General features: G+C 33.0%; 1 protein-coding gene across 1 annotated transcript; it reads left to right on the forward strand.

Moving 5' to 3' along the window:
• The first annotated feature begins 1,091 nt into the window (after positions 1-1,091).
• LOC112499956 (protein FAR1-RELATED SEQUENCE 5-like) lies at positions 1,092-4,293 on the forward strand. The gene is made up of 6 exons (XM_025103218.1): positions 1,092-1,365; positions 1,916-2,717; positions 2,791-3,049; positions 3,143-3,712; positions 3,822-3,922; positions 3,999-4,293. The coding sequence occupies exons 1-6, from the start codon at positions 1,092-1,094 to the stop codon at positions 4,291-4,293; spliced, it is 2,301 nt and encodes a 766-aa protein (XP_024958986.1).
• The last annotated feature ends 10,197 nt before the right edge of the window (positions 4,294-14,490 follow it).

A 14,490-nucleotide genomic window follows, 5' to 3' on the forward strand; every position in this document is an offset into this window, starting at 1 on the left:
ATATCTATATATATACATGTATATATATACATGTATATATATGTATATATATACATGTATATACATATATATATACATGTATCTATATATATATATATATATATGTATATATATATATAGGGTTGGGTTCACGTGAGACCAAAGGTTTTTCGTGAAACCCATAAGACCAATTTATATTCATTGATCAACTTTATAAACTAATGATTTAATGGTCTAAAGTTACAAGGTGGCAATTTTATAATTATTGAGATGTCTCGTGGCGTTTATGAATGTTCAGATCTGACGATTGTAAATCTAATCCAAGGGTTGAGAATTGGTCTTACGAGTCTCACGAAAAATCATTGGTCTCACATGATCCCAAGTATATATATATATATATATATATATAGGGTTGGATTCGCGTGAGATCAAGGGTTTTTCGTGAGACCTGTAAGACCAATTTATATTCATTGATCAACTTTATAAGCTAATGATTTAATGGTCTAAAGTTGTACGGTGTCAATTTTGTAATTATTGAGAAGTTTGGTGGCGTTTATGAATGTTTAGATTGTCAGATTGTAGATCTAATCCAAGGTTTGAGAATTGATCTAATACACCTTATGATTATAATCAATATTTTCACATATTCTTTTATGATTTTGAACCAATTATAAGGTTTGATATAATAAAAGATTGATATATGAGACTTATTAATTATATATATAGGAGTCTATTCAAGGGAGAACTGAGTTGTTTGTGGTAACTGTRAGAACCAATCTCAACCAATCATTTTAATATATTAATTATACAATTAAAATCAAATTAAAAGGGTATGTTAGTCAATTCCTAATTTAAAATTAAATTTTAATTTTTAAAATGCAACTGTTTCAAATAAAATAATTAATATTGATTTACATTCCTAAAATAAAATATTAATATTATTTAGTGAAATAATTTCAAAAAAAAATAATCTGTTTGTGTAAACATGTTCATGATTTTGATGAATCACATGAAATCACACATATTTGTTGAAGATTGTATCCATAATATTTAAGAATGTGAAATCAATAAGGTTTTTCTGCAAAAAATTCATCCTGGAGATAGATAACGTCATGAAGAACAATGGTAAAAATTCTATTGATTCTTCAATTCAAGTCAATTCTGATGAAGATAGTGTATATGTCAATTATCATGAAGAAAATGTAGATGTTATGGAGGTTGTGACCTGGGAGGCTAATGAAGAATTTGATGTTGGACTTTCTCCATTTAAAGATGTCCAAAAAAACTGTGAAGAAATCGATTTGGTAGATGATATTGAAACTCATGTAATTGATGATACAACAGGCTACACATCGAACAATGAGATTCAGAATGATGAAAATCCAGGTTTTTGTTTCATACAGCTGTTGAAAACTACGTTAATTCTACAATATAATGTGCTCAACATGATTTGTATCACAGTGTGTTATCCAAATTAGTTATCATCACCTCGTTCACTTTACTTATATTCTTGGTGTGATTCTTGAATTCTTTAATATCTTCTTGGTGTGATTCTTGAATTCTTTAATATCTGCTTTTTTATGTCTATTAATTTTAGATATATTTTGTTGTATTAGAACCTGTAATGCCTCTGTATGTATCAATGATTTAGGCATGGTTGTGGTACTGTGTATATAAAGACAGTATATTGTTGTGCAAACTTGTGATACATTATTAAATGGTCCTTGTATATGTTTAAATTCATGTTTTCAGAATACTTCTTACTGTCTACTCTGTATTGGTTTTATCTTCTTGTTTTGATTCTGGAAATCTTTAATATCTACAATTATATGTGTATCTTATTGTGGTACTGTGTATATAAAGACAGTATATTGTTGTGCAAACTTGTGGTACATTAATAAATGGTCCATGTATATGTTTGAATTCATGTTTACAGTTATTGATCAAGCAGAACAGGGCTTATCAATATCACCAGGTGGTACTAATTGGTATACTCCTGTAGTCGAAGAAGTTATCAAACCCATTATAGGATCTGTGTATCTGTCATTGGATGTAGCAGAATCGATATACCAAAAATATGCTGAGACGGCTGGATTTGAGGTACGACGATCAACCCAAAAGATTAATCCTGATGGTGTAATACAGAATAAATACTTCGTATGTAGTAGGTTTGGTTTGCCATTGAAAAAGTCGTTTGATTCGATGGTATGCCGTAAACATCAAAGAGAAGTGCGGAACTCCAATATTAAAAGGACCGGGTGTATAGCAAGTGTGAAGTTCCGATTGATGAAAGGAACAACAACATATGAGTGTTACGGTTTTGAAGAGGATCACAACCATTCACTTTTGAGACACAAGGATATGGATTTAACCAGAAAAGGACGTCAAATGAAATTTTCAGATCAGCGATTTGTTCATGACGCTGGAATCTCAAATATGGGTGCCACACGGGCGCATAAGTTGCATACGTCTCTAAGAGGAGGGTACGAATACGGTGGTCCAACGGTTGTCGATTATCAAAATTATAAGAGGGACTGTGACAATTTTTTCGGTCGTGGTGATGCAAAGGTGTTGGTTGATTTGATGACAAAAAAGAGGGATGCTGATCATAATTTCTTTTTCGAGTACAATTGTGTTGGTAGCAAGTTGCATACTATCTTCTGGGTTGAAGTAGCTCGATTCAATTATTCTGAGTTTGGAGATGTAATATCTTTTGATGCTACATTCCGAACAAACAGGTTCATATATTTTGCTTTAAAAGAAGATGGCCTTATTTATAAACTACATTTAATGAAATGTTTATTGTTTCAGACATTCCATGGTTTTTGTGCCCTTCACTGCGGTTGACAATTATAACTGCAATGTCGTTGTTGGATCGGTTTTGGTTAGACATGAGCATGTTTCAAATTACAAGTGGCTACTCCAAGCATTTCGGAAAGCACATTCAAAACCCCCTATGATGATTCTTACCGACCAATGTCCTGCGATGAAGCAAGCCATTGCATCAGTCTTTCCAGATTCAAGGCACAGTCTTTGTATTTGGCACATCGTGAATAAAGTTCCGAACAAGGTTATAAAGAAACCGAAAAACCTTTACTTGCAGTTTAGTTACGTAATTAATTCTGTTTATTCTTTATTTCTTACATAATTAATTTACTTGCAGCTTAGTTACGATATTCTTAATAATACCACTTTTAAGAAACAATTTTTCAAGCTCGTATGGAACATTCACATATCACYTGATGAGTTTGAGAGTAGATGGATGGTTCTTATCGAGGAGTTCTCCCTTCAAGATCATCCATGGTTGAAAGATATGTTCGCTCTAAGATCCCAGTGGATACCCGCGTATTTTAAAGAGCTTCCAATGTGTTGCCTCATTAAGACAACATCCAGGTCGCAAAGTGCGAACTCATTCTTTAACTCTTTTTCAAAAAGTGGAAACAATCTTTTTCAGTTTATGTTGGGGTTTGAATTTGCGTTGGAGAAACAACGTCAGGAGCAACGTCGTCTTGATTATCACACGAGGACTACCTTACCTAAATGGTTGACCTATAGCCAGCTGGAGAGGCACGCCTGTGAGATTTACACGTGTTCTGTATTTTTTAAGGTGCAAACCGAGATACACAGGACTGCCTGGACATGTTCAATTAAGAGTGTCAATTTAAATGAGGAAGTTGAAACATATTTAATTGAACATTTAGACAAAAGAGATGAGAAAATAGCAGAGTATAAGGTATGATCGTATAGAAAGTCATTTATTATTGGTTTTTATATATTATTGTTTTTCTTTGAACAACATTTTGATTGTGATATTTGATGTTAGACATTTATATTATGCACAGGTTGTTCGTAACTTGAAGGAGTCTACCGTTGTTTGTAATTGCAACCACGTCGGTCGTCATGGTTATTTATGCAGACGTGTTCAAAGTTTTGCTAAACACCGGTGTTGAATCTATACCTAAAGAATACATTTTGAGAAGATGGAGACGTGACCTTATACCTATTGAACTTCAAAACAGCCGTCAAAGAATATGCGACGTAGGGGAGGATCAACGGAGAATAATTAACGATACATATGAAATCGTCAATGATGTGTTGGATATATTAAGAGATGACAAAGAAAAACTAGAATCATTTGTGGCTACACTCAAAGAAATGAGAGATGATGTAGCCAAAGATCGCACATATGAACCTTCGATGAAACGTAAAGAGCGTGGAATAGAACAAATTCTTGGTTTTACAAGACCTGATAACATTGAGATACATCCTGCTATCGGTATAAAAACAAAGGTTGTGGTACGTCGAAAAGATTGATTGGTGCAGCTGAGAAGGCAGCAGTGAAGAGTAGCAGACCTAAGAGGATGTGTAGGGGATGCAATATGATCTCTAATCATGATATACGTAACTGTCCAAATAAGACAAAGTAGGACTATTCTGTTTTTTATGTTTCCGATTCATTTCTTTTTATATAAATACACTTATCAGTTTTTTTTTATGATATCGATTGAATTGAATTTGTAGTTGTTATCGTTTTTTAATGGAATTATATATGTTTATGTACTGTGTTAAGTTATATAGATATAAAATATAACTGGTTAAGTTGGTTTAGCAATTCTTGACTATTTACATGATGCATGATTCATGGTTAATAGTTATGATTCAATGTAGAACAATATGATACATAATATAAATTACCTTGATAATAGTTTTTCACTATTTAATTCATGATTTGTATTTATGGTTTACTGTATGAAGTACTGTGAGACAATGTGATACGATGTGATACATATAATACATAAGCACCCAGTACTTACATGTGTGATATCAATTTTAGTAATTACTTCATGATTCGTAATTATGATACATAGTCCATACATATATTGCAATATGTGATACCAACCATTAAACAACTTAATGAAATTAGACAACATATGAAATACGCAGAACAATTTATGTATTTAACAAAAAAATTTGAAATATCCATTTAATATAAGTTAAATACCAGACGTTTAACATATCAGTTAGAGAATCTGTTCCAAACAAGTTACAAAAAGTAACTACCATTTACTGTATACTATATGAAATACTATTCCAAATCAGTTCTTAAATACTTGCGAGCCTCGCTTCCCTGTTAGATTCTGCGCATTTAAGCAAACGCGTTCTCTCCTTCAAATCCAGTGCGGTAAATTTTCACAATCTGCTATCACAAATGGTCGTCTAATGTTGATCTCTGAAAGCAATAGTTTAGCAGTGTATTTCCTTCTCAATAATTGGAGTTGTTTGACTTGGTTTGCTCCTTCCACATCTAGTCCTGATTTCCAACGGTAAGGCAGCTCCCCCATGTAACACTCCATATGACGCATCAAGAATACACCACAATCATGAGAATTCTGTTTTGTAGACCATTTCAATGCTATCTTCACCGGATCTATCCCAACAAAATCTTCATACAATTGATGACCTACCTTCTTGAGATGTTGTATCATCAAAAAATGCTGCAAGAAAACGATAAATATGACACTCAAATCATTGTATAAATAAACATAAAATGAATGAATTAAAAATATAGTTTGTTTGAAGTTCCTCACCAAAAGATCCGGTATTTCCTCATATTGGTTGGGTGCTTCAAGATCTTGCTGAAAGTTATCTATAACCAATATGGAAGGACGTTTGAAATTGAACGCCACCACAAAGTAATGCATGTCTCTAACGATTGGAAAGAATAAATGCAATTGGTAGTTGTGTGTTAAATGTAATATCTAAAAAGAAGATAATAAATGTGGTTACTACATATTAACTCACCAAGTCAATTGATTTGAAGGTAACCATGTTTGCATCACCTCCAACAGCTGCCAATAGATTGTCAACAAACATATCCAGCTTCACATCCTCCTTTATTTTTGAATCAAGCATTGCTGTCGACTGGTTCAACAATTTTGTTGTTAGAAAATTTACAAGTTTGTATAAATAATTTACGTTATTTATATAAGCATACTTACAAGAATTGCGCTGTGCATAAAAAGCCTTCTCGGTGATGATTTGTTCCTGAAATGCTCTTCGTAGTTTAGTAATGCTGCCCAACTATCAAAGACATTACTATATATCTGTGTTCGTGCACATAGGGATTCTATCGTCCCTCTCAACGCAACGGCTCCTGATTTGGTCTCAAATATAGATTCACTGCATCATATATTCAAAAGTAGTAAGTTAATACAATACTTTATCTGGTATATGTATTAAACATAATATATTAAAAGGTAATGGTACTTACCAAGTTGGTTCTGTTGATGCATTTATCCAATTGCATATTTTCTTCTCATACCTTGTCTCTACTTTATCGATCTCCACGCATCGTTTAACATATGGAGATCTTAGTGATTCCCCTAAGTTCGCATCCCTTCTTGATGATTTAGGTGCATCACATATTGATTCCACTTGTGCGTTTGGTGAGAACAACGATTTTTTGAAGGAAGGGATGTATGAAAGGGGTTGCGGATTCTGGACAGTCTTATCAGGTGAAATACCTAAATCAACCTTTGGTATTTCAGTGTTCTTGTTTTGCATTTTCATGGCATATGAAATGAACGAATTATCTAGTTCCATATGAGTTCGTGGACTGTTCCAGATCGGTGAATCGACAAGGGATGCACTTGGTACAATCTGCATTCCAGCAGTTGAATGGGGCTTTTTTTCCAAATCTCTAGATTCCTTCTCCATCCTTTTCTTTGACCCATTCGCAGTTCTCTTTGGCGTTTGAAACAATTGAATTTGAGTTTCATTGTTCACAACATCTCCTGTAAAAGTATCTTTTTGTCCGAACATACTTTGCAGCTCCCTGCTCATTATCCTCAAGTCTCTATCCAAAGGGAAATCTGATATGGCATTGTCTGTCAACATCTCAGTGCTTTGCTTCTATGCTAAGATCGAATCCATCTTTGACCTTATACAAACCTTGTATTCATGTATGTGTTATTTTAAACAAATAATACATCAGTATGTAATTAGTAGAATGCAAACCATAATGTAGCATAACATGTCCAACTATTTGGTATCATGTGGTACATATTACTGTGTTGGTTTCATAGGTACATTCTCATTCCCCAAAGGTTGTGGAAACATGTGGTACCTAAAACATTCATGGATATCACAGTGATTAATGTGTCTGCAAGCAGTTTGGAAATGGGAATGTATCTATGCAAACACATGTGGTACCTATAACTATGTTAACATGTGGTACATATTACTATGTTGTTTGCATAGGTACATTCTCATTTCCCAAAGGTTATGGTTTCGTGTGGTACCTAAATCATTCATGGATACCACAATGATTAATGTTTCTGTGCAAACAGTTTGGAAATGCAAACACATGTGATACCTATGTCTGTGGTAACATGTGGTACATCTTACTGTTTTGGTTTCATATGTACATTCTCATTCCCAAAAAGTTGTGGTTTAATGTGGTACCTACCACAATCATTGGAAATGGGATGTATCTATGCAAACACATGAAAACATATATTTGGAAATGGGATCCATGCAAACAGTTTAATGTGTCCAAACTACTGTTATGTTGATTAATATACATAAGATTAAATCAATTTTATAAATACCTCCAACTTAGTCTTTGAGGAAACTTTCTTAGTCGCGATTCGTTCAACAAAATCATCGGGAGATCTGTCTTTCTCAGTTCCAACATCAGCAATAAGTGGCCAGGTTCCAAACCCACCATCTTTTAGTTCCAAATACTCCCTCTGTCGAAGGTCCAAACAGTGATGGCTGGCCACCTTCTTTCAACTTCAAACTTCTTACATACTGTCAAATCTGCATACAAAAGCTTTGGACAATAAATGAAAAAAGTGGTTAGTATACTATATCAATTATATAACAGAAAAAGTTGCAAAGTAAAACGATACGTACCGTCAAGAACGTTATTGGCCCTGAATAGAACGTCTAAGTGTTCTTTTCACTATTCAACGTGTCTTTGCTGGTTCTTAGGCAATCAAAGGCATATTTGCTCCAATCTATCTTTCCTATGTCAGTGTCCTCTGTTATGTACGTAAGAACCCCTGGGTTGCAATGACCACACGAATTGCATTCTGCCATTGTTGAAAGAAACAACATTAAAAAGTTAATCTTGAACATAAAATATGCATCATCCGACTCTTCAACTTTTTTCATCACATCGGATATCCGAACTCTTTGTCCTGGGAATTGTGATCTCCAACTAGTCTTTATATTTTTGTATCGTGGAGCTGGGTCCGTCAAATATATATCTACTCCTCCAAGAGGAGTCCCCAGCATATCGTGCACCAGCTTTGTAGTTAACTTTATGGTCCCTTAGCCCAATCGAAGCTCCATCGCACATGTATCTAGCTTGTCCACTAAGTAGAATGCTAACTTGGCAGGAATGTAATATGTCCGCATCTTTAATATACCTCCAAAACCCATTTCTTCAACCACTTTCTTTTGATCATCATTCAGAGACTGAATAGCCATACACAATGGCCTAGGTGTGGTCCGGACCCTGATTGTTTGCAGACTACCTGACTTCTTCTTTTTAAGGCTTTTACCAACCACCTTTCTAGCAAGTTTCTCTTTTTTGTGTTGGCTCCCACCAACCGTAGTTGCTTTCAACTTCTGACCTTTTCCAGATGCTTGTTTTGATACATTCTTCGATCTGTTCCTTGTTGTCATTGGATTATCCTCTTCAACATCAGGGGTAGGTGAGTTTGCACGCCTTTCTTTGGGTGTAGATGATGAATCATGAATCTTCCTGCGGGGCTTAAGTTCCTTATCTTTCATGGATGCCTTTGATAATGATTGTTTCGGAGAAGTTGGTAGAATAACTTTTACTCCAGACGGTGTTGTAACGACAGTGGGTTTACCTGCAAAATTATTTAATTAATAGTGAAGTTATAACAAATAATGATGACTATTAATGCATCAGGGTGTGAGCAAAAAAGACTTGAATGTGCAGTCTATATATATATATATATATATATATATATATTTCATTTTACGCAAAACACAAGAAAGATTGATTCCTGTTAACATGAATTAATCATGCAACAAATGATAGTTTAACCTAGCAGCTACAAGATCAATTAAACTTGGATATGCATGGCTAATCAAGAAAAAGGATTGTTTAAAGCAAAAGAGGTAAATTTGGTGATTCAATATTACCGTTTAACTAGTCTGACAGCCCACACATGGCGATATGCACTCAAATAGCAATTCAATTGATATAAAAATAAGTTGTGTACATAGTCATAACGTATAAAATCAATGAAACCAATAATTAGTATCGTCCAACGCTATATAAAGGGAAAATCAAGCTATTCATATAGGGGTCATATTAAATCACTAAAGTCAGTAATCAGTATCATCCAACGCTATATTAAGGGACCCACAAGTTATTCATATATAGTAGGGAAGCAACTATGTGGTGCTAAGAAGTATTTGATTATGCTAATTATAAATAAATTAATCACGTTTCTGGTTTCTCTAGTCAAGTCATGCATATTGGTAACACAATGATATATGAATCAATAATTTACAACCACGACATGATGCTTCCTGAACTTAAGGGAGAATAATGTACAAGTTGATTTCCTAGGTTGCTATAATATCACGTAAGAACAAGATAATCACAACTATAAAACAAGATTGGGACTAAAAGAAATGCTTTGGACAAGATAGCTATGACTAATCTATGTCCTTCTATATTGCAACTATATGTTAATACAACATGAAATATACACAAAACAATGTTCTTTTTGGGATGCGTCAATCAACGATTACCTGTTTCACAGTCCGTAATTATTGATATAACTGATTTTGGTCCAATCATTCCCGTACTTTATCACAATCAGTGGGTAATTTAGATGTTGGACTAATAGTCAAACCTTTCCATTAAACTATGTGTTGAGTCAAACATTGTATCTATATTGGAACATAATGAGTATTTTTCATGTAGTAGCTGTATCATAAGAGCAGATGAATCGACAACTTGGTGTATACTAAATTGGCCGATATACAAGAATATCATACGAGAGTGACAGGTCCTTGTGCAGATATACATGTACATGTGAGTTCAATAAAACTATCAAAAATATTCTATGACAGCCACAGTAAAGATCCCCTCATTTGTTTTCACTCATCTGGCTTATACAGGGACAATATTTGAATAGTTTGTCACATATTGACATTAGTCACCTTTTTTGGATAAACTTAATTAGCTAGAGCATATGATGGTTTAATGGCCAACTTGATTTTCAATCTTAAATTGGAAATGATGTGCACTTTTGTAATCTTAAATTGGAAATGGGTGAGCACTCTTAGTTACGTACATTGTTTGTTGCCGCTCGTCACATCGTTGTTTTTTTTTTGTTCGAATCCATGTGCGAGTCAGGATTCGCCTTTGTCACCTTCTTGTCTTTAAAATTTCTTCCTTCGTTTGCACGTTTCGTCTTCTCATTTGCTACCTTCTTAACAGCATCTCGATCATTTGCTACCTTCTTACTAGTATCCCTCTTCCTCTTTGACTTTTTTCCATCTGAAAGATAACAATAATTGGATATTAGCTTCATTATCTACATTAGCAATTGATACCATGAATCCTTAATATCACAACATATTCAAAATGCTTGTGGGTTTGATGACTAAAATAAAAAAGATTGATTTCAACAATTGCTACCGGATCCACATACTTTTGCGTCAACTACGAAAAAATAGGTAAAAGCACATCATCTTATCTAGAAAAGGATCATATATTGACATCATGCAGACATATTTACAAATTTAATAATATATTGACATCACTTTACCTGTTCCATCTCCTTTTCTTGCTCCATTTTTAACACTATCCCGCTTCCTCTTTGAATTTCTTTTGACTGAAAAATCAATAAAATTGAACATTAGATTCATTGGCAAAGTGTTGGTCATATGGAACATTAGTTTCAAATTGGGCCATTTAAGATTCAAGGGTACTGTTGAAAAACACAACAAAACAGAACTTTGACCAGACAAGATTATGATCAATCCTAAATGTAATCACAATGTATCACAATAGAAGACGTAAGGAAAGCAGTAAGCAAACAAAGGAAACTGTTGGAAATTTTAGGAGACTGTTGACTCTTGCTTCATTGCACAATCATGCTTGACTATATTTTTTGTAACAACATAGTTTAAAAGCATAAAAAGCTAAATCATGCTCATTGCACAATCATACTTGACTATATTTTTTAGATTGTATAATAGGCTAAATCATGCTCATTGCACAATCATACTTGACTATATATAATTTAGATTATACAATACTCCGCTCAGCCAATGTATGTGGACTATTCTGAGTTCCTCCACAAATTTTATGAAGAATATAATGTTTATATACGGCAGATGAAACTCACACACACGCCTCTCCTTTGGCGAGGTTGGATGTAATATCACTGAATATCCCCTGTTACTTGTTTCTACAAGTAGTGCTTTGTTATCTCACCTCTTACTGCATGATCCATATTTGCTGTTAACGATAATTGGTGTACACAGATATCGATGCATTAAATGTGTCAATACTAACTTCATTGCCTACCTTAATTTGATCCAACTTAACCATTGAATTCTCCTTATTTCCTCTTTTCTGCTCTATTATGCCTTCTTATGTCTGCAAACTCTCATCTCTTGTATTTAATGATTTTGATCATGGGCACAAGGTTAATATCATGTTAAGGCTGATCGATGATTATTTAATTGAATAACAGTAAAGGGATGTTAGTGGTTAACCGATGTTGTCTTATTGTTATATTGTTAATTGATGATTCTTCAATAGAACATCAATAACTTCACATATAATATATAGTTATTGTGGTTGTTAAGTCATGTTAAGGACACTTTATTAAATTGAATATCAAGTATATCATGCTTATTAGTGAAAGGACACTACTTACCATCCATTGCTTATTATTCGTTAAGTTGGAATAAGAGTTAATACCAAGTCTTACGGAATTATCACATCTAGACACATCATAACTCCCCTTCTGTCAGCTCTGACACAAAAACTGAGAATCAGGGTAATCTACTTGAAAGTGAGGCTAATGAACATCAAATCCTATATTTATCACAATGTATCACATTAGTTTATGCTTATTAGTTATCTGATCAAAGATTCAAGGGTACTGTTGAAAAACACAACAACACAGAACTTTGACCAGACAAGATTATGATCAATCCTAAATGTAATCACAATGTATCACAATATGATTATCAAAAATGTTGTAAATTCTTATCCAAAAAAACAAAATACCCTAGTTTCCACCTTGTTTAAAACAAAACAAAACCAACAAGATAACATAAAATTGATGTTACCAACATCAACAGTTTTAGGGAATGTAATAACAGGCTACCTGTTTCTTCAACTTCGCCTTCTGTGGTATCAGGGATACTTGTTCTTCAACTTCGTCTTCTGTGCTATCATCGTCTAAGTCTATTGGGTCGCTTTCATTGTTGGAGAATTCAAACATCGATTTAGCCTTGATCCTATCGCTTCTTCTTCCTGTACCATTCCACATTACAGAAACAATGTTAAGGGATTTCTTGATGTTGAAATGTAGAACATCAAGCGATTTTACCTAATCTTTCGTTGGCATCCATCGATTATGTATAGTTTTCAACTTTCGATCACCTCTAGGGTTTAGGGGAATCGTTCTCTAAATCAATAAGAATCTTCAATATATTTTGGATTCGATTTGAAATTTTTATATAAAGAATATTACCGACTTCTCAGCGCGCGCTCAATCCGGCTCAATAACTTAAAAAAAATTGACCATTTTGCCCTTTTTTATTATCTCATTAAATGTCATTAATCTAATTTTGGAATCACATTAATTAAGATTCTTTTCAATTTTAACCATTGATTATTAAGATGTGTGGTTGAGATTGGTTCTCACAGTTACCACAAACAACTCAGTTCTCATTTGATTAAGCCCCTATATATATATATATATATATATATATATATATATATATATATATATATATATATATATATATATATATATATAACAACCAATAATGATAAGGTAGACTCATATATCAAAGGTAATATTGATCCTTATTAATTTAATATATAAATGTGATCATCGACTCATTTAGCTAACTTCAATAATTTAAAAAAAAAATGGTCATCGTAACACGCGTTGTCAAACACTAGTTTAAATGGTAGGGGATGCACTTTAAGAGGCAACATGTAGATGTTACAAACCATATAAATTTATTTTAACTGTCAATCAGCTCTATTGAATATTTGGTTTTATAATATATCCTCAATTATTTTTAAAATCTAAAACAACACTCATGCTAAAAGAAGTATATCATCATCTATAAGTATCTCAAATGTTTTATAATATAAGATTGAGTAAATTACATTTTTCGTTCTTGTGATTTGCTAAAAGTTATGATTTTCGTCCTTATAGTTTAAAATTTACGATTTTCATGCCTATAGTTTGTAAATTCGTTGTTATTTTCGTTTTTATGAATTACAATTTATTGTTGTTTTGGTCCTTATATAATTCTTTACTATTTTGGTCTCTTATACTTAAAGGTAGAAATTAGTCTAGGAACGGGAATAAAAATACGTTACAAATTATAGGGACGAAAATCACAATTTTTAAACCACATGGATGAAAATCGAAATTAGTAATAAACCAGAGAAATGAAAATCTTAATTTACTCTATAAATTTTGTATAATTTGTAATACGTGTGCTCAAACCCGATCAACTCGGTCAATCCAACCCAACTTGAGGCAATATAATCTAACCCGAAGCAATCTGATGGCTAAATGCGTTGTAAAGTATTCAAACCATAAATATTAGGTTGGAATCGGGATACGTTCATTTGAATCCAACTCAAACCGATGAACTTGATATCCTTTTATTTTTGGATTTAATATGATTGTTAAAACTCTATTAATATGTACATTAGACAATTATATCATTATGTACATTTTCATATACGTATATTTTCATCTCCTTCTTCATCTCTATAAAACTCCTTATATATATTCAGTAAATATGAACATATATGTGCAAATTGAGAAGTAGTTGAATGTCATATATTTAAGATTTAAGAAGTATGAATAAGTTGTATCAAATGATGATGAAAAATGATTTATGAGTATATAAAACAACATATATAAGGTTAGGAGAATGTTTTTTATGTAATAAAGTATCAATCTGACCAACTCAGTCAACCCCAACCAACTCGACCAACATGTACGGGTTGAGTTGGATTGCACTTTGGTTTGTGTTGATATTTTTCAAACCGCGAATATTAAATTGAGTTGTTCAAATGTCTTGTAACATTTATATAAGAGTAAATTATAGATTTGTGGTTATGGTTTCATTTTTATTGCAGATCCGATCCTTTAACCTAACTTTCTTAATAACAACCATGTTCAGGATTTAAGAAAGAGAAAAGCCATTTCTCCACCTTTTTCCTCACCTTACAAACAAAAC

Source organism: Cynara cardunculus (assembly GCF_001531365.2).
Source record: "Cynara cardunculus var. scolymus isolate 2C chromosome LG 17, CcrdV1, whole genome shotgun sequence".
Taxonomy (NCBI): domain Eukaryota; kingdom Viridiplantae; phylum Streptophyta; class Magnoliopsida; order Asterales; family Asteraceae; genus Cynara; species Cynara cardunculus.